The sequence below is a fragment of the Excalfactoria chinensis genome, chromosome 1 (genome assembly GCF_039878825.1).
Source record: "Excalfactoria chinensis isolate bCotChi1 chromosome 1, bCotChi1.hap2, whole genome shotgun sequence".
Classification (NCBI taxonomy): domain Eukaryota; kingdom Metazoa; phylum Chordata; class Aves; order Galliformes; family Phasianidae; genus Excalfactoria; species Excalfactoria chinensis.
In genome coordinates, this window is record NC_092825.1 from 76300943 (window position 1) to 76327346 (window position 26404).

Below are 26404 nucleotides of genomic sequence, written 5' to 3' on the forward strand. Positions count from 1 at the left end.
GTGTATTTATACTGACAGCTCATTTGGATAATGGATATATCCCAGCAAACATCATTTTTTGGAATTACTTCAGAAACTCTGGAAAGGAGCGACTGATGTGATTGAAGTGGAAGTGTAGGACAGAATCCAAAGATGAGTTCAAACCCACATTTTCTCTAACAAGCTTTTCTTAAGATCCTAGGGAAATTGCTACTTATGGCCTAGCTTTAAAGTACAAGCATAATGCACTGACAACCAAAAATTCTTGGGCTGCTGGATGGGGAGTTTTGCAACTTCTTATTAAGTATTTTAGAAACAAAAGGAAACATTTACCTTTCTTTTTAGGAAGAAACATGACAATAAGACAAGCCAGTCCTCCCAGGAACAGAAATGCACTCAGCGTTCTCTTTCGACCAAACCTGATGTCCAAAAAAGGGTAACCAATGAAGCCTCTAAATTCACCTTGTCTCTATTTGCAGAAATATCAAATGCCATCTCCACAAACACTTTTTCTCCCACTGATTGAGAAGACTTCTGCTGCTTTCAACAAAACGAGCATGGAGAAGTCTTTGTGCTTTAGCTGACGATCTCAAGGATTTTTATTTCCTTCCTACAGTGTGCATGTGTGTAAAGCTTCTCAGGAGACATTTAGAAAAGAGACTGGGAAGCGAGCTGCATCTTTGACCTAACAGTTAGAATGGGAGTTACAGGACAGGTGGGAAGAATGCCATCTTGTGTCAGGATGGAGTCAAGACAGCTAGTTCTACTGATGAACATCCTTATTTTTGAGCCATATTAGAACGTGCTACTGAGCAACAACTTAAACCTTACCAGAGGTGAAGATCTACCAGCAGCACTTTCAAATAAAGCATTTCCCAAATATAATGAACTGGAAATATCAAAGCAGAAAATTCCATACAATGCCTAAGGACTAGGAGATACAATTTGAAAGAAACTTGTATTTTATTTTAAAAAATAATAATAATTAAAAATAAATAAATGTTAAACACATTAATAGAATTTCATACTTACCATTTTTGGTTAATCAAATAAATACAGACTGGGTATGCTGGGATTTCTATCAACCCTGATAGGGCTAAATTGGCATAGATGTTTCCACCTAAGTCACCCACATTAAGGGTAAGACCATAATAAACCAAGCTGCACACAAACCTGTAAAAGATGGGGAAAAAAAAAGTAAAATCAGAGCTGCAACTTTGCTGGCCATATTCAAGCAGGTACTACAGCAACTACTAGTCCTGGTAACCTCAGGTAGCACTTTCTTTTCAAGAAATACTCCCACTCATTAGACAAGGTAGGCCACCAACCTACTAATGTGCTCCTGACACACAAAACACAAGGAGTAATCCAAGTTATAGAAAGTATGGATGCATAGCATGGGACCAAAGAGGTTAACAGCATAACTAATCTCAGCAGCCTTAGAGGGTCAGGAGGGAATATACAGCTCTCAACTGCTCTATGCCTCAAAAAGCACAAGTGAAACGCAAAGATAAAATATCTCAGAACTAAACTGTAAAAATGGCTTAACATTAGAAATATACTAAGGAAATACTATAATAAGGATCCTTTTCCTGTACAACATCCCCAAAAATAAAGGCTGAGATGTACAACATTCAGGATTAGCTGATTCTCAGCAACATATTCCCTCTAAGAGTTAAAGCAACACAGCTGGGCCTACAAAGTATTTCAAGTACCAGGTGAACATCATGATTAAGGTGCGTCCCAAGAGAACCCTGTATCGGAAGAGGTCCAAGAAACTGCCAGCTTCTCTGGGGCTCCTCTCAGCAGGGAGTTTTAATGAAAAAGTGTACTTCTGCTTGCGGTTCTTCTTTGCAATGAGGTAGAGGGCATCTTCTGCTTCACTCAGCCGGCCTTGTGAATAGAGCCAGCGGGGGGACTCTGGAATAAACCTGTAACACACACACACACACATTTTTTAATTTATATATAGAAATTATATATATTGCAGAGACAGCCTGAGGGCTTTTCTATTCTACAGTGCTGGGTTTGCCTATGGAAATAAGGCTGAAATATGTTCCAGCATGAGATTTCGCAAACAACCCTTCGGGTACAGAACGCATTTACTGAAACAGATGAAGTATGTTGGAAGTAAAGGGAAAATGATTCCTCTGTAATTTAGGTAACAAAAAATAATGTGTGCATGTATACGCGTGTATACATACATACACACACAACAGTATAAATTACAACATTATTAGGATTCTTCCTAGAGGATTTAAGAATCAAAGATGCTCCATGTTATTAAAAGTAAAATGTTTTCACGATGTTTACTAGCTGTCTTCTGTTCCTCATGTTCTAACATTTTCCCTCTTTATAATTATTATTAATTATAATAAAAACTCTCATGATTCTCTCTTGTAGATAGCAAGGCTGTACAAAAATCATGCTCTCACACTTCACATCTAGCATTCGCTTGATAGGTCTGTAACTCCAATACATCCTAGAAAACAGATCAATTATTTTCAGATTCCCAGAACTAAATTAAACTTCTGCACAAAGTCTTGAAGTGGTTCAGGCAAAGAGCTGAAGTGACATTTTTTCCTGGAGCAAGTGTTTCAAGAAAGTTAAAAGAAATAGCAAAAAGCTCCAAATATCATTGCTTTAAGTTTGGAAACATTATGAATGTCAAATATACTTTTCACCTCATAAACAGCCTTTAACATCTTTCCCTGAGTTACAGTGCTTCCTTTGAAAGGCTGTTCTGACTGCCTAGAAAGAAGTTAGTTATCAAATTTGAACAGATATTGGAAGGAAAAAGCCTTAAGTTTGAACTGCAGCTAAACTTCATTTCTTACCAGTTGCTGAGTTTCTGTTGAGAAAGAAAGGTATAAGAAAGGAAGAAAATACTGCACCCCATACATTTCAGTGCTGAACTCCACAAACAAAAATCCTGACTACCTTAATAAAGAAGCCATCTTCCTATTCTTTCTTAATCAGAATATTGGAAAAAATAAAATCAAAGGAAGTTGCCCAGTTTTTCTTTTGCATGTTGCCTTTAAGAATGTGCAAACAATTTTGATGCAGTTCCTTCTGCGTAAACAGAATTATAAGAGAATTGTCATGTTATCACATAAGCACATAAATATTTCTGTATCTTTTCTGTGTTACACAGTATCTTCTAGCATACCAGAGGACACTTTGAAGAACCTATACAGAACAGTGAAAGAATAGGATGCTCTACACCACTCAAGACTATTCCGACTTACAGTAATGATGCATATACAATGCAGCATACACTTGCACTTTCAGACACTGCAGCACTGCAATTTGAAGTAAGCACATAACATGAAGTGGTTGAAGTTGAGAAAAATACCTTAGTTACACCACTTCAAATCAGCCTAGAAAAGCTCCTTGACCTAATTGTATTTCTTCTCATTATTGACATCTTCTTGAAGAAGTTCAGTTTGAATACCAACTTACTTACAGAGAGAGAAGAAAGACTACTGTTCCTTCCAGGTTAACCATAACAGCCAGAGTCCTCCAGGAGCGAATGAAGTACCCTAATAAAGCATACTGGGCAATTCCCACAGCAAAGAACAAGCCACCAATGGATCCTAACACACAATAAATAAATGAAAAAAAAAGAAAAAAAGAAACCATGCCATTATCACTCCTTTAAAGAATATTGCTAACCCCCAACACATGGGATCATACAGAAAATAACTCTTCATTAAGAACATTTCACTCAGTAGCACAGTAGCTAAAGGGGCCATATCCTTTGTTCTAAGTCCTAAGGTAAAATAGCAGGTGGGACAACTCTCTTTCTGAACACTAACAACAGTTGTCCCTTCTTCCCACTGTACAAAAAGGTGTTTTTTTCAGACTATTTTAGCAAATAGACACAAACTACGCTCTGTTTTTCACAGTGTCTTAGTTTCAGCTGGGGTGGAATTGTTTTCTTTAGAGTGTCTGGTATGGCGCTACATCTTTTGTTCCAGGAGAAAAACAATGTTGATAAACATACTGACATTTATAAGTCACTGCTAAGCAGTGTTGTACACAGCCAAGGCCATTCCCAGCAAAGGGCTCAACAAGCTGGAAAGGTACTGGATTATGATAGCTGACCTAAGCTGGCCAAAGGGATATTCCATAACACATGACATCATGCAGAAGGAGTTTTGAAGTGAGTGGGAGTTTCTCTCTCTCTTTCCTGCTGTCTAGGGCATTAGCTGGACATCAGTCAGGGGGTGGTGAGCAATTGTTTGTGCATCGCTAGTCATGTGCATTCAAATTTTGTGTGTTTGTGCCTGTGTATGTGTGTTATCCTCTTCCTTTTCACTAGCTTAGTAAATAGTTTTATCTCAACCCACAAGTTCTTCTCTTTTTATGATTCTCTCTCTCATCCCAGTGGGATTTGGGGGGAGGGCGGGGGGGCAGTGAGCAAATAACTATGTGGTCCTTAACCATCTGCTGGGTTAAACCAGAACACACAGTCTCAATCCCAAAGGGTAGAGCTCAGCTATCATAAATAATGGATAAGTTTTTAGCTGCATAACATCCACAGGGGATTTGTTTCAACCTGAGTACCTTAATCAGCTTGGGTGATGCAGAAACCTGAATGGCCAAGTGATCTGCTGTGCTTGTCTAAAATTCATATTAAATAAAGCAGGACTCAAAGACTGTGTTCACACAGATGCTCAAGAAAGCAGAGTTAACTTTGTAAATGCTAGTTAGCTTTGGTGTGTTTCATGCAGTATGTGCAACTGAAATCTGTAAGTTCTGACAATAAAGACACCATCACTCAAATTTTACCTGCTAATGCCCAGTAGGCAGTACCCACACACTCATTCAGTAGAACAAAGGCAACCAGTGACATCCCACCATTCATCACCCCTACCAAGAATCGAGACACAGCAAAGAATTCATACGAAGGTGAGAATCCATTTGCAATGGCAAACAAGATGTCAAGGGCAAAACCTGGAAATCAAGGAAAAAGGTTTAATTTCAGAAAAGCATAGTAAAATAGAAGTGTTTATCAATGTCTGATGTTCACTTGATGCCTTAAGTAATCACATTCAACACCTACAAAACACGGCTACGTTCCACAGGTATAGGTAGAAACACAAGGACTCAAAGTCAATCATAGAATCATAGAATTACCCAGGTTGGAAAAGACCTTGAAGATCATCAAGTCCAACCACAGCCTAACCAGTACCCCATCTCTAAAAAAAAAAACCTCTGCTAAATCATATCCCTGAGTACCACATCTAAACGGCTCTTAAACACATCCAGGGATGGCGATTCAACCGCCTCCCTGGGGAGCCTATTCCAGTACCTAACCACCCTTTCTGTAAAGAAGTTCTTCTTAATATCCAACCTGAACTTGCCCTGGCGCAACTTGAGGCCATTTCCCCTCGTCCTGTCACTTGTCACTAGTGAGAAGAGACCTGCCCCACTCTCACTGTAAGAACCTTTCAGGAACTGGAAGAGAGCGATAAATACCATATTAATACCATAAAGGGGAGAACACAAGGAGTGACTTCTGCTATGTGATTTGCAGCACTAAATCCCCAAATTCAATTCATGGAAGACAATTTTTGAAATATTTAAAATTATTTCCTGTCTCCAGTTAAGATGGTTTCATATTTATGTTCACAGAGAAGCCCCAAGCTAAGCATATGACCAAATATCTCCCCTAATTTCTGGAAAGTACTCCATATAGATTTGTGAACCCTTATCAGAGGTATAGCAGATTCATTTTTATCAGCTTTGAATTAATGAGATTGTTTCTTTGAAGGAAAAAACTGCAGTGTTTTTAGTTCTGCATGCTCGTCCAACTACAAAAAAAACATACACAAAACATACAGTTCCGAATGCTTGATTTGGGGAGAGTAAAAAACAACAACAACAAAAAAACTGCATGAACTTTAAAGTAATGATCCCAAATACAAAAAAAAATAAAAAATTAATTCATGCATCCAAGAGATAAAAAAAATTTGCAGTAGGTTATATGTGTAAGAACATTGCTAATGAATTATTAGAAATACTAATTACTTCTGAGCATGACGACCATCGCTTGTGCTTGCTTTTTAAATGTAAGCCCTTGCAGTACAATTCCTAAATTTAGAACATCTCCCTGGTACTTAGGTACTGATTGAATAGTAGAATATTAATTTCTTGTCCCCAGAAATATACTGGAAAGACAAAAACTACAGCTCTGTATTAAGTTCTCATAAGAAACTGGGCCCTTGCCACTCATCTTCAGAGATAAGACACCTCCACTTCATTTTGATTGTTTACCAGAGAAAAAGATCATTACTGTTACCTGTGAGATAGACTTTCTTCCTTCCAAAGCGATCTGAGAGTTGGCCAAAGGAGATCGCTCCAACAAACACACCACTGAAGTAGAAAGAACTGGCAGCACTGACTTTGTATGACGTGTTGCCAATTAAAAACCACTGGATGGAGACAAAAAAAAAAAAAGGGGGAGAATTAAACAGAGTCAAAATGGTTCACCAAAAGCTAATAGTTGGAGGGGGATGAAACATACTTTCAGGAAGATAAAACTGCCTAAATCTCCTAAGCACCCTAGACAGTCTGTCATCACACAGCCGCTGAAACAAGTGCTTTCCTTCAGAATCTCTGGAGGCATAGTAACCAATTGCACAGCTCCCCAGATCAAGTATAGTCTTTGATTCTGAACTCAGTAGATACCTCATGGGATACTGTAATTTTGCAGCATTTGTCCCCTCTCCCATTTTTCTTGCCTTTTCTCACATAAAAACAATGAATTTAAATATATTCAGTCCTATCTCTTGGCATTTATCACTGAAGTATGTAGGAACACTACACAAAATTAAGCATTGTGATTTATGTCCAGAAATATTTCTCTCTTCCTTATGAACTGCCTTGTCACTGAGAAACACTTTGGTAGCTTTTGACAAGTTTTCTGGTATTGCTCATCCTTCTACTTATTTTTACAGTCCTCTTTGTGCAACTTCCAATTCTCCTCTATTCCAAATACACAGATCTTCAGGTGTTCTTTCAGACCTAATGTTGCCTCAGTAAGGATCTGCCTGGCAGAGAAAACTGTTTCTTCTACAAAACTCCAGAGTTAAATTATATCATGTTCTCAGTGATCAAAATGTATTTCCTTTTTTACTCTAAAATCTTCAGATATGGCATTCTTTTCTTTTTCTGCTCCCCTTTTGTCTTGAAATAATGTTTCCTTTCAGTGATACCCAGCTTTTCTTCCTGGGCAGGTAAGCTGGTGATTATGTCATTATCCCCGTAATAACAATCTAATCCTCTCTTCATAATCTCTTCCCTTACCAAAAACCTATTAGATATCCACTCTAGCCAGGCTTATATTATTTCACATCTCAGCTACAAACCACCTCACTGTGAAAAGAGAACTGTGCAATTAAACCTCACCAAGATTATGGAGCTAACAAAATATAATCACACAGAAGCTCCAAGAAAATAACTTGCCTGCTCTCAGTATATGCTTCATCAAATTGTCACTTAAATGGTGAAGCTTTTACTGACATGATCAGCAGTAGGGCGTCAGGACTCTGACAAAATTATCTTCTGAAACTAACCATGAAACCACAAATCAGCTTCTCTAGATTTAGAAAAATAATTCACAATAAAGTGTATTTCTATAATAATAGCACACGATGAGATTACACTTAACTTGAAATAACACAGACAGTTGATTTTATAAGAGCTACAAGAATAATTGCCCAATTTTGGTATAAGTGTTGGGAAAAAAAAACAACAAAACAGCGTGATCTCAGTGACATTAGATTCTTTCTGAATAATATAGGGATCAAAGAATAACTTGGCTGTGGTGAAGTAAAACTTGTTCAGATGTGTTCTGCAGGTTAATCTCAATGACTAAAATGACCTTTAAAGGACTTGAGATTTCTCATCTAAACAGAGGATATCGCACATCTTTTTACATCAGATTTTTCACTGTAGGTTTGCAATAATTAGTAAATGATACCACAAGGTAAGCGTTAAAAATATCCTCCTGAAATACTGAAAAAAAATTCTCTACATGCCAGCAGAGACTGCACAGTGATCAAAAGCCCCCAGAATAAGATCAAATAGTTTTTGAAGAAATGCACTAAGATCTTTACAATTAACCTTGTTTTCAAGTATATGATACATGCAGCTAAAGTTCCAAAGAAAGTTTATCTCAGTAGTGGAATACAGGAAGCAACACGATTTTTATATAAGTGGGTCTTCTCAGTAAAGTTCAGGCTTAAGTTCACTATGTTCTTTACCCACGTTTTTCACCTGTGCAGCTAAAACGCATAAAAATCTTCACAAGATTTACATCCTAAGGCACTGCTTGGCTCCAAAAACATGTCTGACTTGTCAAGATTAAGAGAATAAACAATTACTGGAGAAACTGAAAACTGAAACACGAAAAGCTCAGACAAAATGTAAAGAACATACTGACAATTGGCTTTAAGTTATGTTCAAAAAAGTCACTGTCCATTAGGATTTCAATTTCAATAGAGGCATATGCACTCACCCTCTTCACTATCAGAATAAGAAGCAGTACACATCATACACAATTGCTTGGTACTGTTCCAAAACTGGCAGTTATTAATATGCTCGTAACCAATAAAGTTAAGTAGTTTATGGGACTAACTCAAATAGCATTAACACATTTGGACAATAGCCATGAATTATCAAGTAATGCTACATTTAACTCAGCTGTACAGCGCTACATTCAGGTCTGACTACAGATACACTCAGGGCTCTTGCAGAGAAGAACATTAACAGATATTGTAGGCCTCAGCAATGGCAGTTGAAAGCTGTAACCATTCCTTTAGAGGCAGCAGCCATACCATGAAAGAGGACACTTTGAAAACACAGAGGCCACAGTAACAAAGATGAAGATTGTTTTGGGATAAAACACATGAGTTTGCTTCGTACATTTTGCTTTCCACTACCCTCCCTGAAATTGTAAATAAACAACAAGAGCTGCTTTCTCTCCAGTTCCTTCACTGCTCACTAATTACAGGATGGATTCACTACATGCATTTGTCTTACCAAGGGGATTGCAGAAGAGCTTAAGATACATACATACAGGATTTTAAACACATTAGTACAATGACATGATTCCAGCCCAATGGTGGAACCAGGCTATGCGATACCCACCTCCCACATGCAAAAGGCGGGCAGTTTTAGTGCAGAATGTTGGTCAAGATTTGCACTGCAAAACAAGGGTTCTGCAGGTGCCAGTTAGGATAGGAATAAGTTACTTGTTCTCTACCTAGAAAAAGCACCTGCTTCATTTGCTAATCAAAACATGCATTAGTATGGGAGAAAGAATCAGCAGCATTGTCATCTTTCCTCCCCACTCTGCAAATGAGATTTGCTGCTCGCACACAGTGAGCACACACTCATTTCAGACTTACCTCAGAGACTATTGATGTGAAGCTGCTGCTGAAGCGTACATGCTTATGAACCTCGCTGCCATTGGCAGTCAGGAGCCATTCCCCAAAGGCTCTCTGCTCACTCGCTGACTGGTTGCTATGGCTCTGGTTAGCTGAGAGCAATTCCAGATCCCAGTGGTATGGAGGAGTTGCCCCCACCAATGCAGTGAGGATGGCTTCAGTGGCCACATAGAGCTGGAAAGAGAAAAACATCAAAGATGCTTAACATACATTCAAGTACTGCTTCCTTTGCAGCTGGATCAATTCAGCATTTAAATAATCCTATTTTATATTTTCCTTCTGCCACTGTAGCATGTTACGGTCCCCACCCATTCAATATCACAAAGCAGTGAACTACAACTTCAACTAAACAGTTCTTGCATTTCTTAGCTGTGGACTATTTGAAAGAAAGGAAATTCCCCTCCTGTCACTCTCGGTCAGAGACCAGCCCCAACTGCCACACACAGCAAGTACAGCACTTGGATGCTTAAAGAGCTGTTAATTAGAGAACGGCTTGGAAGGGACCTCAAGGACCATCAAGTTCCAACTTGCCTTCCAAAGGCAGGGTTGCCAGCCCCTGGATCAAGTTCTAGATCAGACTGCCCAGAGCCCCCATCCTTCAGGGATGGGACATCTGCAGTGTCTCTGGGAAGCCTGTTCTAGCATCTCACCTCTCTCCCAGTAAAAACCTTCCCCCTGACATCTAACATAAATCTCCCTTCATTTAGTTTAAAACCATTTCCCCTTGTCATATCATTATCTACCCTTGATTTCCCTCATGTTCATAAACTCCCTTTAAATGTTATGGGGAGACCTCATTGTGGCTTTCCAACCTTTTCCTTTCCAGGCTGAACAAGCCCAGTTCCTTCAGCCCTTTGATGATCTATGTGGCCCTCCTCAGGACCCTCTCCAAAAGCTCTGCATCTTTTTTGTTAGGGGCTTCATCCAGATACGGTCTCACAAGGGCAGAGGAGAGAGGGGATAATCGCCTCACTCACTCAGCTGGCCACCCCTCTACTGATGGAACCTAGGGTACCACTGGCTTTCCAAGCTGCAAGCACACACTGCTGGCTCATGTTAAGTTTGGCATCAACCAGGACCCCTAAGTCCTTCTCAGCAGGGCTATTCTCAGGTTCTTCTCCCAGTTTGTATACATACATGGGATTACCTCAATCCAAATGCAAAACTTTGCACTTTGCTTTGTTGAAGCTAATTACGGCTCACTCTTTGAGTTTATCAAGGTCCCTCTGGATACAGCAGAAGGAGGGGATGCTATATCAACTGCACCACCCAGCTTGGTGTAATCACCAAACTTACTGAGGGTGCACTCAATCCGATCATCACTCATTACCAGCCTCTACCTGCACACAGAGCCACTGACCACAACCCGCTGACTGTGATCTTCCAGCCAATTCTTTACCCACTGAACAGTCCACCCTTCAAATCCAAATTTCCCCAATTCAGAGACAAGGATGTGGTAGGAGAACATCAAAGGCCTTGCAGAAGTCCAGGCAGATGACAACAGCTGCCTTCTTTTATTCACTGATGCCATCTCTCTACCATGGAAAGCCACCAGATTGGTCAGGCATGATCTTCCCTTGGTGAATCCATTCTGGCCATCGTGGATCACTCACTCATCTCTCATATGCCTTAACACATCTTCTAGAAGGATGCGTTTCATGCTCTTTTCAGACACAGAGATGATGCTCACCAGCCTGTAGTTTCCTGGGTTTTTTTCCTCCTTTCATGTAAATAGGAGCAATGTTTCCCTTTTTCCAGTCCCAGGGGACTTCACTTGACAGTCATGATCTTTTTCAAATACGATGGACAGTAGCTCAGCAGCCACATCAGCCAGCTTCCTTAGGACCTTGGGATGCATGCCCTTCAGCCCCACAGACTTGTACACACCCAGTCTCACAAGTCAGTTTCAGACTTCTCTGCCCTTATGGTGGGGTGGGGCTTGCTCCTCCAGTTCCCATCTAAAGGCTGAGAGATGCAAGAATATTGGTTGCCAGTGAAGGCTGAAGCAAAGAACTCATTGAGTATCTCAGCTTCTCCATATCTGTCCTAGCCATTTCTGATATGGCAGAGTAGGTGCACTCTTCGGCCTGTCTCTTCTGACCCATGCACCTGTGAAATCCCTTTTTGTTTTTAACATCCCTCACCAAGTTCAGTTCCATCAGTGCTTTAGCTTTCCTAATCCCACCTCTACAACTTCAGACTGCATCCCTGTATTCTCCCCAGGTGACACATCTATGTTTCCACTACTTGTACTTGTCCTTTTCCTTCAGTTTGACCAGCAGGTCCTTGCCAAGCCATGCTGGTTTCTTGCCTCCCCTGACTGCTTTTTTATTGAGCCTTTTGTGCTCTCAGAAAGGCATCCTTAGGGAGTAACCAGCTTTTTTCCCACTCCATTGTCTCTAAGGATTTCTTCCCAGGAGACTTCATCCAACAACTCCTTAAACAGGCTGAACTTTGCTCTTCTAAAGTTTAGGGTCCTGACTCCATTCTTTGCCAGGCCTGTGATCCTTGAAATCATGAACTCAGCCATGGCATGGTTGCTGCAGCCCAGGCTGCCTCTGATCTTAATATCTTTAATAATCTCCTCCACACTGGCAAGCACCAGATCAGCAATGCTTCACCTTCGGTTGGTTTGCCCAATACTTGAACCAGAAAGTTATCATCAATGGACTCCAGGAGCCTCCTGGATCACTTAAAGCTCACTGTGCTGTCTAGTCAGCAGATATCCAATTATCAGATCAAGGCCAAAAAGTCTTTAATGCAAGTAGCTTATTTTGTTTTATTCTCCCCTTTTACCTGTGTTATTATTCCTTTCATTTGATGTTTAGAATACATCTCAATTTCATATTCCCACTTACACCAATTTATTTTTCTGTTAATCTGTTTTACTCTTAAAAAGAGACAGAGGCACAATATGTGGATATTTTTAATATTTATACTCTCACACAAGGCCTACATACAGTAATTAAGAGCTAGTTTTGTTTAAGGAAAAGAATAAATAAAAGCACTGGAAGCCCAGATAGTTCAAATGTGGCACAGAGCAGGGCTGTTGGTGTGTACCCAGAAGAACAACCACAAGTCGCTGCTTTAACAGTCTCTAGATCTGTACAACTCCATCTTAAAATCCAGTGTTTTAGACCTCTCTGAATGCAGGTAACTCAACACAGACGCTCCTGACACAACAGGGTGCTGCTGCTTCTCCTGCCAATTACTTTTCCTATGAAGAAAACCTGTCATGCTACTCCATTCCACAAGCTTTCTTTCTACCGCCTCCTTCTGAACAGGCCTTGCACTGCTCCCAGCACCTCCTTGATGTGTTCTTGGTAAAAGCATGCCCCTTGGGAGTGCAGTTTCCCACAAGGATGCTATACAAGTAATATGCAGAACTCAGAATGTGGATAGGCACAGAAAACAGGCAAGATCCCCTGAATTCTGATGTTAGCAACAACAGATGATCCTATTCTGCTCTGTACTGAGGAAAAGCCAGTTACACCTCAGTCTGAACCAGAATCAGTACTATGTTAATAAAGACACCCCTGAGTTATTATATCTAGAAGAAAAAACGACCCGTTAAATTACATTATTTAAGATAACAACTTCCAGGCAGATAACGATGAGAAGTGAAATACCTCACCCAAGATATAGGGTAATGAGTAAGATTAGATAAAGAAGGGGTTGAACATGTTGGTAGGGACATGTGGACACGGTACCCTCAAGCCCTAAGGAACAGTCTGAAATCAGTGAAAACTGAGAATTATAGGTCACCGCCTCTGGTGGGTCCCTGTGCTTTGACTCAGACAGCACCATGTCTGCACTAAGCGATAACATCCTTGGTTTTGTCTTGTGAAATGATAAACATTTTTGAAGTAGCTCAGGAAATGAAATCCTCAAGGCATTTGGTTTAGGGAATGAAAGCAGAATGTTCTTCATTCCTTGCTCCAGGTGAAGCTCAACCCAGCCACAGAACACGAAATTGAAAAATAAATGATTGCAGGCATGCAAGGAAACACAACAAATATTTTTTTAAGTAAAAAATTCAGCCATAAGCAACCTACTGGCTGCAGCAAGCAAGGAGAAAACAACAGAAACACTTCCAATTAATAAGCTGAATCAGAAAAACAGACAAGATGGTGACATGCTGAATTAGAGGAAAATAGTATTTGATAAGATGTACATCTAAGTCACTGCTGCGACAAGACTTCTTCCCAGTGATCATTTGCCTTTTTCTTTGGCTAACAGGTGTGGTAAACCCTCCTAATTTTGTTGCAAAGCAAATAAACAGCTTGTTTTTTTAAAGAGATTAATAATAATAGAAGTGAATGAAATTATAAACAGGAAGGGGATATAAACATGAGAGGGAACAGCTGTTTATGAGGGTGAACAGTGACAGGACAAGGGGGAATGGTTTTAAACTGAGATGGGGGGGAGGTTGCCCAAGGAGGCTGTGGACACCCCATCCCTGGAGGCATTCAAGGCCAGGCTGGATATGGCTCTGGGCAGCCTGGGCTGCTGGCTGGCGACCCTGCACATAGCAGGGGGGTTGAAATCAGATGGTCACTGTGGTCCTTTGCAATCCAGGCCATTCTATGATTCTATGAAATTTCTTGACCAGCTGTCTCAAGATTCATGACTTCCAAGAAAAAAAAAAATAGAACCTAAACAAACTAGAAGGAAGAAAGTTTTAATAGTTTCACTCATGTATAACGAACACACACAAAATCATTTAAGAAACCTTTTAAACTTAATTCATCCATTATGAAATACAAATGAAAGAGAGAAAAACAAATAAATCCAAACAAGTATTATTCTATGAAGAAGTGCTTTCCAACTTTTTAGCAGCTCATCAGCAGTTCACAACCAGGCTAGACACTCTAGACAAATACCAGCTGAAGCATTCACTGCCGAACAAAATTGAGTCAACCGCTACCTTCTGACCTTTCAGACTGAGAAACATGAAAACTGCATCTTCAAGGAAAGACGACAAATGACCTTGGTAAAAGCCCATGACAAAGAGAGAGCTACATTGTCAGCTTAAAGTTATTTCTCCTGACCACAGTGCAAGCAGATGAAAAGCTGGAGGCCACCTTATTTTTGCAAGCTTGATGAACTCCTCTGCTCTGACTTATTCCAAAAGGGCAATCTGCCTATTAAGTCACATGATTCTTATTTCTATTTTTTTTCCCCCAAACAACTGTGCGTGTATGTCTGCAGAAGGGCCCTGAAAGCATCTTTCTGTTGCAAAAGTTATTTTCTGATGCTGACAAAATGTCCTTCAATGAAAGCAGCACTTTCTTCTTTGAAGCACAGTGGGAAAAAGCCACATACTAGAACCAGAGGCTATGTTGCACTTAGAGAGTCAAGAAAGGCCAGATATATGAAAACAGAGTAATCTCTCAGACATTTGATAAACCAATCCCACTCTGAAAGCAAATACTCTTCAGGAATAATGTAACCATTAGTGGCTAATACCCCTGCATGCTGTGAAGGAAGCCTGGAAACTAGAAGTGCATGAAAAGATGTTGCAACTAACCTAATCCATAACGCAAACTGAGAGTATTCAGTAACTTCTTTAAACAAAATGAGCAGAAATAAGATAATGAGTTTTCTGCTAGTTGTCTGTCAGTCTTCTATTGTGGCAAAATCCTTCCAATCATCTGGAAGATTTACTTAGGGAAAGATGAAACAACTTACTGGATTTAAAAGACATCCATAAGACTCCCCAACTCACCACTCACCCCTCACCCCTCCCTGACCAACCTAACAAAGAGATGCACAGCCTTGTTGCCCTGTAAAGCATCAAGTTCAATGACATACATTGACCAAGTCTGCTGTATGTCTGAGTATCACAGCAGTCGGCTGCATGCTGGTAAACATGAGGCCAGAAGTGCTTTCATTCCACAGCATGCTGGACTATGTGCAACAACACAGAGGCAAGCATATCTATCTAGCACAGGATCATGTTCTACAGTTGAGATGTCTGGGATGGGACTTCCCACTGCTCCAATAAGATCCCCCCAGCGCAAAGGAAATAGAGCAAACCTTGCGTCATAGGTTGACAGCCCTCTAAATATGAAGGAAATTGCAAAATGTGACATCCTACTGTTATTTTTCCACCTTTAAAAATCAGAAGGCAGAAAGAAAGCTTAAGTGCCTCATTAAAGTAACCACACATAAACCTGTGGTTCTGCTTTGCTAAATACTCACACACTTAAGTTTGAGAATCAAGCTGATAAAACAAGAAGCTGCATTTAAATAAGCATTTACAGTAACTCTTCTCAGCTTTCTTTAGCCCAGGTTATTAAATCTTCCCTTTGTCCTGCAAGGCAAATTCTAGACCTTCCCCCACAAGCCCACCGGGATTAGGAAAACGATGAAACAAATGCAGTGCTTACTCAGGTTAAATACTGATAACAGCAGACTGACTTTCTTCAACATCTAGCCAGAGGTGAAGCTGTAAACAGACAAAACACAGAAAATATGCTATTGCACCAGCACACCTCCTGTCTACTGGGATGGTACTTGCAAAGAGCAAGACTCAATGCAAGAAATACACAAAGACCATTCATTATGTTACCCATAAACCCAAGTACTTAACTTCAGCAGTTGACTTTGTGGGTTTCTGTTTAGGTTAGATATGAGGAGGAAGTTTTTCACTCAGAGGGTGGTGATGCACTGGAACAGGTTGCCCAAGGAGGCTGTGGATGCCCCATCCCTGGAGGCATTCAAGGCCAGGCTGGATGTGGCTCTGGGCAGCCTGGTCTGGTGGTTGGTGACTATGCACATAATAGGGGGGTTGAAACGAGATCATCATTGTTGTCCTTTTCTACCCAGGCCACTCTGTGACTCCTTTAGTCAAGAAAAAAAGCACCTGAGTGCACAGGACTTTGCCTCTCTTGATGTCACCCAAACAATCACGTGCAAACTTGAAACAATTATTCTGAATCCAATTAGAATCACAGAATCGGTGACATGTATTTACACACCAACCAGTAAAACCATCCTGCACAAAAGGAAACCAAACTGTCTAAAGTGGATGGAATGTCACTGAGGACAGCAATGATGACGTGGCCTGCTAGTGGAAAAACACAGCAAGTTTACTGCCTGCAAAACACAGGAAGATTAGAGAGTGTATGTACACAAGGGCAGGGAAGAAGGGAGTAGTGTGTCATAAAGTAAATATCTCTATTCTGTAATCTTTGGCATCCGGTACAATAATGTCCAACTTCCCAGCTCATCTTCCTAAGGTGCTCAGAGGACAGACTAGCAAGACTGACAGTTTCAGCAGAATTTACCACGTTGAAAGCCATCTTGATTAACAGCAGAAGAGGGGACTGCTTCAACTCTCACCATAGGTAATTACCGTTCCATTGCACAAAATAGTTGATGTAACAATAAATCTGCTGTTAATAACACAAAAACCATCTCCCTGTATGTTTTAGCCATACAGCATAGAAAGACACCAGACACCATTCAGTCAGTGCCTCCCAATTACTTTCTGTTTCCAGTTGTCAATGAGATATTCCAAAAGCAAAGCATTCAACAATAGCTAGAGTCAACATGCTGCAGAACAAGTTCCTTCTGACAGCTTTACTCCTTACACAGCACAATTATTTCTCACATCATCCCCATTGGGAACCTCATCACACAATAGCATGCTCTCTATAGTTGGGGTGCTTGTAAAAAATACAGAGTTTCCTCAGAAAGAGATGGCTTGTGGAACATTACTGGACTTGTAGCTGCAGCCTTTTGTCTTGAAGGAGGGTAGCCTTCAATTATTTAGAAAGGTTGTTGTCCTGTTTGCTTTGTTTCTAAGTAGGCAAAACAATCCACTTCTTGGTGTTTCTCCCCATACTTGCCACATCCATCAACAAGTACTCCTGGTCTTTCAACAGCACATTGATCAGGCATCTTCTAGGACCGAACTGCACAGAAACTGAAGCCAGCCTTGCAAATCAGATGTGTTTATATGGAGACATACACAGAACATGCTGTTTCAGTGGCAATCATAAAAAGAGCAACAAAACTTGGGAATTGTGGGACGACATGTAGAACCACCTAAAAATATAAACTCAACTACATGCACTTTGTGATTAAGACGTAGCTGTGCATATAAGCATATGTCTAAAGCTTAGGATGACATGCTGGTTTGGATTGAAACGACAGTGAGAGGTGGCAGAGATGCTGGCAGCTGATAAGGTGTTCGTGCCTCCTTCCTTACACTTCAGATTTGTTTTGTATTTTCCATTCAAATAAAATCCTAACAGAACACCTCATCAAGTACAGAGTAAACCGTACTCACTTATGATCAAGTCTACATAGCTCAAAGAACAGCATATTTAACTCTGATACAAGCATTGAAAAGATTCATAGACAAGATCTCAGTGTTATCACTGCAACTTCAGAATGAAGCCTCACCCCATTCAGGAAGCAGAATGAGGAGAATAAGTAATGTTACACCAAGACACACAGTTAAGCATTGATATGTATGAAATTACACCCATATACTACCTGAAGCCAAACACTGTTTCAAAATGAATTATTTCTCAAGGTCTGGGGAGAACTTACTTGGACAAAACGTTTAAGTAAGCTACCTGCTTTCCCTCAGAAGGCTTGTGCAGGCGGGCTCATTAAAGAGCAGTTTTCTGCATCATGATATTCTAATGATGGAGGTCATTAACTTGCTGCCAGCCACAAGGGGATTACCAACACCTCTCCTCAGCAGGGCTGCAACTGCATCAAGAGTGTCTTTGACCAAAGTTGAAACACTTTTCCAATAACTCTGATGATACTATCCTTACTATCTTATCTTCCCTTTAGTTAGTGATAATTCCAAGCTAGAAAGAAACAACACCCTAGCTAATTATTCAGACTACCACCCAATGAGCATGACACCCAACTCCAGGCAAAGACTCTTTCAGCTCTGCAGACAATACCTCCTTTTTAAACTCTAAACAGTTTTAAGGATCCTTTTTAAAAGAACCACAGTAGCACCATGCTCCCATTCTCAGATTCCTATCACAGGTTCTGTTTGGAATTGACCAATCTTTCACGTCCTCTGGTCAACACAGATCTCCTTCAACTGTACATATTGAGACATGGCAGCAATATTTTTTTCATATGCTCTTAAGCACCTGATCAAGACATGAGATTGTTTAGTGTTGCTACGCATTAAACAGCACAAGACAGTTGTTTCATAACACACTTCCTCCAAAAGGTAGCAAGTGCTATTCTAGAAATCAACAGGCGTCGAACAACTACTTTCAGTTCTAGGTAAAGTTATAAGTATTCTATGAGTCATCAGCTCATCTTATTGCTCCCTAACTCTTGAATATACATTGGATATACAAGATTAACAAGATTGGATATAACAAGATTAACAAGGGCTGCTGGGGTTGAACGGTTCATTCGAGGGATTGTACCGAACTCCGCGGGCAATGATTGCAAAGTGCAAAAGGAGGGAGTAGGGCAGGGGGATGCTGGGGATGCTGCTGTTCTAGCAGATCCTGGATCGCTTATGAAGGTGGTGAGACGGACAGCCCGGCTGAAGTGCCTTTATACTAATGCAGGGAGCCTGAGTAACAAGCAGGAGGAACTGGAAACTGTGATGCACTCTGAAAGTTATGACATTGTTGCTATCACAGAAACATGGTGGGATGACTCCCACAATTGGGATACTGCCATCGATGGCTATAGACTCTTTAGGAGAGACAGGCGAGGTAGGAAGGGTGGGGGAGTCGCTCTCTATGTCAGAGATTGGATAAACTGTGAGGAGCTCCCCATGAAAAACAGTCAAGAACAGGTTGAGAGCCTGTGGGTTAGGATTAGAGATGGGACTAATAAAGGTCAGCTGGTATTAGGGGTATACTACAGGCCACCTGATCAAGGGGAGGCTGCTGATGAGGCTTTCTTGCTCCAGATGCGTGAGGCGTCTGGCTCACAGGCTCTTGTCCTGGTGGGGGACTTCAACCATCCGGACATTTGTTGGAAAAACCACATGGCGAGCTGCAAGAGCTCTAGAAGGCTCTTGGAATCCATTGATGATAGCTTTCTGGTTCAGGTATTGGACAGACCGACCAGAGGTCAAGCGTTGCTGGACCTGCTGCTCACCAACGCTGAGGAGATCATCAGAGGCGTCAAGGTTGGAGGATGCCTGGGCTCCAGCGATCATGCCCTGGTTGAGTTTGTGATCTCAAGTGATGTGGGCCTGGCAAAGAGCAGGACCAGGACGCTGAACTTTAGAAGAGCAGACTTCAAGCTACTCAATGGAATGCTGGCCAAGATCCCCTGGCGCGCTGCCCTCAAAGACAAGGACGTTGAGGAGAGCTGGCTGCTCTTCAAGGATGCCCTCCTGGCAGCACAAGAGATCTCCATTCCCCTGATTAAGAAAGTGGGCAGGAGAGGTGGAAAACCGGCATGGCTCAGCAAGGACCTGCTGAGAGAACTAAGGGTGAAGAAAGGGGTGTACAAGCTCTGGAAACAAGGCTGTGTCACCCGGGAAGAATACAGGGATGCCGTCCGGATTTGCAGACGTGGGATCAGGAAAGCCAAGGCGCAGGTAGAACTGAACTTGGCGAGGGACGTGAAAAACAACAAGAAAACCTTCTACAGGTACATTGGCCAGAAGAGACAGGCCAAAACGGACATACCTACTTTGGTAAATTTAAAAGGAGAAATGGCTTCAACAGATGAAGAGAAAGCTGAGGTGCTGAATGAGTTCTTCACCTCGGTCTTTACTGGTGGCCAGGATTCTAGTCTTTTTCACGTCCCTAAGTCTTGCACCCCCATACCTCTATGTGGGGACCAAGGAGGTAAATCCCTCCCCACTGTAAGGGTAGAGCAAGTCCGAAATTGCCTCCTTAGACTGAATGAGTATAAGTCTATGGGGCCAGATGGCGTGCATCCCAGAGTCCTGAAGGAGCTGGCTGAGGTGGTTGCTGAGCCGCTCTCCATCATATTTGAGAAGTCGTGGCTGTCAGGTGAGGTCCCGGATGACTGGAGGAAGGGTCACGTCACTCCCATTTACAAGAAGGGGAGCAGGGAGGACCCGGGTAACTACAGGCCAGTGAGTCTCACCTCCGTGCCTGGGAAGATTATGGAACAGATCCTCCTGGACAACATGCTTGATCACATAAAGAACGAGCATGTGATCCTAGACAGCCAGCATGGCTTCACCAGGGGAAGGTCATGCTTAACTAATCTTGTGGCCTTCTATGATGGAGTGACGGCGTCGGTGGACGAAGGGAAGGCGACCGATGTCATTTACCTGGACCTGAGCAAGGCCTTTGACATGGTCCCCCATCACATCCTCATCTCCAAATTGGAGGGAAGTGGATTTGATGGGTGGACAACTAGATGGATAAGCAATTGGTTGAAAGGCCGCAGACAGAGGGTGGTGGTCAATGGCTCTATGTCCAGGTGGAGGCCGGTAACGAGCGGTGTCCCTCAAGGGTCTGTCTTGGGACCGGTGCTCTTTAACATCTTTATTAATGACATCGATGAGGGAATGGAGTGCACCCTCAGCAAGTTTGCTGATGACACCAAGCTGAGTGGTGCAGTCGATACGGTGGAGGGAACGGATGCCATTCAGAGGGACCTTGACAGGCTGGAAAGCTGGGCTCGGGTGAACCTAATGAGGTTCAACACGGCAAAGTGCATGGTTTTGCACTTGGGCCGGAAGAACCCCAGGCACTTGTACAGGCTGGGAGGAGTTGTCCTTGAGAGCAGCTCGGCAGAGAAAGACCTAGGGGTCCTAATAGATGAGAAACTCAACATGAGCCAGCAGTGCGCTCTGGCAGCCCGGAAGGCAAATGGGATCCTGGGCTCCATCAGGAGAGGGGTGGTCAGCAGGGATAGGGAGGTGATTGTCCCTCTCTACTCTGCTCTTGTGAGGCCCCATCTGGAGTACTGTGTCCAGGTGTGGAGCCCTCGGTACAAAAAAGATACGGAGATTTTGGAAAGGGTCCAGAGGAGGGCCACGAAGATGATCAGGGGGCTGGAGCACCTCCCCTATGAGGACAGGCTGAGGGAGTTGGGTTTGTTCAGCCTGGAGAAGAGAAGGTTGCGGGGTGACCTCATTGCAGCCTTTCAATACCTGAAGGGAACTTACTCCCAGGAGGGGAGCAAACTCTTCGAAAGGGCTGATAACAGCAGGACTAGGGGAAATGGTTTTAAGTTAAAAGAGGGAAGATTTAGGTTGGATGTTAGGGGGAAGTTCTTTACTAGGAGAGTGGTTAGGTCCTGGAACAGGCTGCCCAGGGAGGTTGTGGATGCCCCGTCCTTGGAGGTGTTCAAGACCAGGTTGGACAGGGCTCTGGGCAACCTGATTTAGTAAAGGCATATGTTTGGTGGCCCTGCTAGGCAGGGGGGTTGGAACTACATGATCCTTGAGGTCCCTTCCAACCCGGGTCATTCTGTGATTCTGTGAACACAGCCTACAGTTCATGAAAGTAGCCTAACCCCATATCCTCCAGTTAAATATGGGTTTCTGGTAAGTCTATAGAAATTAGAACAAAATGTTTCTATGATTTAGCTACCATTGTACTACTATAGCGACAGAATCCAGTGCTGCAGAACATGCCCTAAAAGTCTTCCAAAGCCATTAGACTGGCAGTGAGTAAGCCAAGCATAGTTTAATAGAGTAACAGCTCCAACAAGTTAATGAGTAACCACAGCAGGTAATACGGGAACAAAACAGAGTGAAAACAAATACCCTGCAGAGTTGAAAAAGAGATACCAACAAGTCTTGTACTTAGGCTAGTTTTACACTGATGACATGGAATCATAGAACAACTCAGGTTGGAAAAGACCTTAAAGACCATCAAGTCCAACCATGACCTAACCATACTACCCTAACAGCTCTCCATTAAATCACGCCCCTGAGCACCACATCCAAACAGTTTTTAAACACATCCAGGGATGGTGACTCAACCACCTACTTGCGGAGCCTATTCCAGTGCTTAACAACCCTTTCTGTAAAGAAGTGTTTCCTAATATCCAATCTAAACTTCCCATGGCACAACTTGAGGCCATTTCCCCTCATCCTGTTACCAGTGGGAAGAGACCAACCCCACTCTCACTGTAAGCACCTTTCAGGTATTGGAAGAGAGCAATAAGGTCTCTTCTCAGCCTCCTCTTCCCCAGACTAAACAGCCCCAGTTCCTTCAGTCGCTCCTCATAGGGCAGATTCTCCAAGCCCTTCACAAGCCTTGTTGCCTTTCTTTGAACCTGCTCCAGCACCTCAATGTCCCAGCCTTCCAACTACAAGTAACCTGGAGGATTCCCCTTCCCCTCCTCCCCCCACAGTGTTAATAAGCTTGTCCCATAGGTCTGGCACTAGTTCACACAAGCTCATGTGAAACCTGCCTGTCAAATGGACAGTTTCATCCAAACAGACTTGTACATTTGGTATAGATTGTCTCAAAGAAGTTCTGTGAGCTAAACTATGTTTGTAACTAAAATTTAGAGACCAGACACAAAGGCTTTAGTTTGGCACATCAGTAAGGAAAGTGGTAAAAGCAGCTTAATATGGAAGCTTGTATGAGAACAAAACCACTGTAACATGAGGGAAAGCAACTACAAAGTGTTACTAAGGTCAATAGATAAGAAATATCCACAGATAAGAAAGCACAGGAGTTTATTTCAGTCGGAGGATGATTCCCATGGGTTAAGTTCAGGAATTCAAGATAGCACGAGGAAAACAAACAGACCCGTACACCTGTTCCATCTCTCTCTTACAACTACCTGAATTTATTATGTGATTCGTAAAGATACAGTCTATTTCTGACTGGAGAAATAAGTTGCTACAAAGCAAATGAACAAGAAAAAGCATCACAGAACAGTCGAGCCACACTGCCTAAAACACTGGGAATACAGAATACTTGTCATAGTTGTAAAACATGACCAGCACTGGAAGGAATACTGAATAACTCCTTACTCTCTAACCTTCAGTGAGCACACAGGTTGTCTGGATGGCCGCAAGAACAAGCTCTAATCAGTGCTTAACTTTAAATACCAGTCAGATAAAGCAAAGATGGCAGAGGAAAATGAATGGGGATAAGCAGGAAATAGAAACCTACAAGGTCTTTGCCATTCAACTTCTCAGCTTTGCAAGCACATTCAGAATCCCCAACTGACTGAACTGAGCATCTAAACTTTGTTGGTTATCTTACAGAGTTTCTTACTATCTCCATCAATCCCTCAGCTGGCAGCAGACACCAGCAGTCTCACCGATTAAAACTGGAAGTTCCAGGTGACCATCAGGCAGTCAGCAGAGGGGGGGATGCTTTTAAGTCCCCCTTTTCCATGAAGCTAGTATACTTCTATATTGGCTGTAATCCAGAATTAATAAATTTATACGAATTCACTTCAATCACAGGTTTGATAAGTTAAAATGGAGTAAACTAAACTTGTGTCACACTTAGCTGTACCTTACGCCTAGGCCAGACTATAAAGACGGACGTTCTCCTCACACTTGCTTCATAGAATCATTAAGGTTGGAAAAGACCTTTAAGATCAACTAGTCCAACCACGTCCCCTAAGCTGTGTCCCTCAGTGCCACATCCACACGGTTTTTGAACATCTCCAGAGACAGCGACTGCACCACCTCTCTGGGCAGAGCTGTGCCACTGCCTCGCCACATCTTCTGAGAAGAAATGCTTCCTAATGCCCAACCCGAAGTCGTGCTGGATCCCTGCAGAATCCCCAACAGAAACCGCTGCCTTGCAGCCCAGTTCATGGCAATCTCGGTTTAATTCCAGTGCACGCCGCCCTTCATCTAAGAGCACTCTCTCACTCGGAGCACCGAAGGACACAAGCCGGAACTCCTCAAGGTACAGGCGGCAGCATCCTCACGCCCCAAGCTCACCCTGCAGCAGCTCCAGCCCTGCCGCTGCCTAGAGGTCACCCCAGCACCGGGAACGCTCCGAGCGCTCAACATCGAGCTGCAGCCCACACGCGAGCACCCCTCACCTGGAGGAGCACGGCCAGCAGGACGCACAGATACACCTGGTACGGTCCCATCTGCCCCACCAGCGGGAACGCCTCTTCCACCTCCATCCCGCCGCGTCGCGCATCCCCGGCCCGGGGCGGGCAGCGGAGCGCCGAGCGGGCCCTCACCCCGAAGGAAAGGGAGGGAGGCGAGGGGCGGCGCTCACGCGCAGCCGCCGCCGGCGAGGGAAGCGGAAAGGCAGCGGCCGCCCGAGCGCCGTTAGGAGGGATGGCGCATGCGCCAGGGAGGAGTTCAAGGAGGGAGGGGGGTAGGCGGGAAGGGAGGCTCGCCTACTCCTCGGGCTGCCATTGGCTGCCAGCGAGGATTGATTGGGGCGAGAAGGAGTGAGGAGGAATGTGGGGGTGTGAGGGGGGAATGTGGGATAGGTGGTATGTGGGATAGGTGGTATGTGGGATAGGTGGTGTGCTTTGGGTGGGCTGCGAGCTGTCCGTGGGGTGGTGTGAGGGACGTGTGAGTGGAGACTGTGTGATGGGGTCTATGGTGTGTCTGCGAGGGAAGCGTGAGGGAGACAGCTGCTTGCAGCAAGTGGACAAGAAGGTGTACACATACAGAGCACTCTGCTTAAAAAGGCACCTGTATCCTGGCATACCTAGTGGTCTTCCGTGATGTTGCCCTTCTTTTGTTCAACGAAGGGCAGTAGGGCTTGTGAAGGGCTTGGAGAATGTGCCCTATGAGGAGTGACTGAAGGAACTGGGGCTGTTCAGTCTGGGGTAAGGGAGGCTGAGGGGAGATCTTATTGCTCTCTTCCAGTATCTGAAAGGTGCTTACAGCGAGTTGGTCTCTTCTCACTGGTGACAGAACAAGTGGAAATGGCCTCAAGTTGCACCAAGGGAGGTTTAGGTTGGATGTCAGGGAAAGGTGTTTTTTTTTTACAGAAAGGGTTGTTAAGTGCTGGAATAGGCTGCACAAGGAGGCAGTTGAGTCACCATCCCTGGATGTGTTTAAAAGTCATTTGGATGTGGTGCTCAGGTACATGATTTAATGGAGAGCTGTTAGAGTTAGGGTAGTATGGTTAGATTGTGATTGGACTTGATGGTCTTTAAGGTCTTTTCCAACCTGAGCAGTTCTATGCTTTTATGGTGTAACTGTGTCAGTGAACATGGGAAGAACCACAGATACCTATCTGGACTTGAGTAAGGCCTTTGACATTGTCCCCTGTAACATCCTTCTCTCCAAATTGGAAAGCTATGGATTTGATGGGTGGACTGTTCAATGGACCGTGAACTAGCTGTGAGATCATACAGTGTCAGATCATACTCAAGCAGTGGGCCCAGCTGAACCCCATGAAGTTTAGTAAAGCCAAGGACTTGCACAACACCCACTATCAGCACAAGCTAGAAGATATAAGGATGGAGTACAGCTCTGCTGAAGAGGACTGGGGGGGTACTGGTGGGTGGCACCAGTGAACTAAAAGGTGGACTAAAGCCAGCAGTGTGCTATCATAGCCCAGGAAGCCAAACAAATACTGTGCTGCATCAAAATATAATACTTGCTATCTGTTTTATGAAAGCTTTTTGCCACTTGTTCAAAGAACATTGTGAATGTGTAGGAGAGGCTCTCATTTAGAAGTAATGGGCTGACTTGTGAAGGAACATGAACTCCACTAAGTGAGACGGGAGATAAATACACCTGCGAAATACTTCAGAATATTCATGCAGAGTGGCCATGAACTTTTCATGGTCCATTTTCATTGTACTTTCATAATAAAACTCCAGAACATAAACAGACTAGGATGCTGAGACTATTTTTTCCTAGTGGGACCAAGAATCAGCAGCAGTGCCACTCGTGCCTGTCATGTTTTTGTTGTATGAACAACAGCTGGAAAAAAAGGAAGAGAGCTGCGTTGTGAGATGCAACCTTTAGGGCCATGCCAGGAGTCTGGGAAATAATATCATTTCCTTACTATAAAAATCTTGGCAAATTGACAAGCATCAAAGCAATTTACTCTTAATATGAAATT

At 42.9% G+C, this 26404-nt stretch overlaps 1 protein-coding gene across 3 annotated transcripts in view; it reads right to left on the reverse strand.

The window, feature by feature from the left end:
- The window catches only part of SLC22A15 (solute carrier family 22 member 15), a 49380-nt gene extending 24739 nt beyond the window's left edge, over positions 1-24641 (reverse strand). For all 3 annotated transcript variants that reach the window (XM_072335752.1, XM_072335742.1, XM_072335760.1), the window contains exons 1-8: positions 24405-24641; positions 9399-9611; positions 6287-6419; positions 4774-4938; positions 3446-3575; positions 1695-1910; positions 1012-1152; positions 313-398 (exon numbers count right to left, since the gene is read on the reverse strand). In XM_072335752.1, the coding sequence (XP_072191853.1) occupies positions 313-398; positions 1012-1152; positions 1695-1910; positions 3446-3575; positions 4774-4938; positions 6287-6419; positions 9399-9611; positions 24405-24491 (1171 nt within the window). In that variant the 5' untranslated portion in view covers positions 24492-24641. The remainder of the gene's footprint in view (positions 1-312; positions 399-1011; positions 1153-1694; positions 1911-3445; positions 3576-4773; positions 4939-6286; positions 6420-9398; positions 9612-24404) is intronic.
- Positions 24642-26404: the final 1763 nt, after the last annotated feature.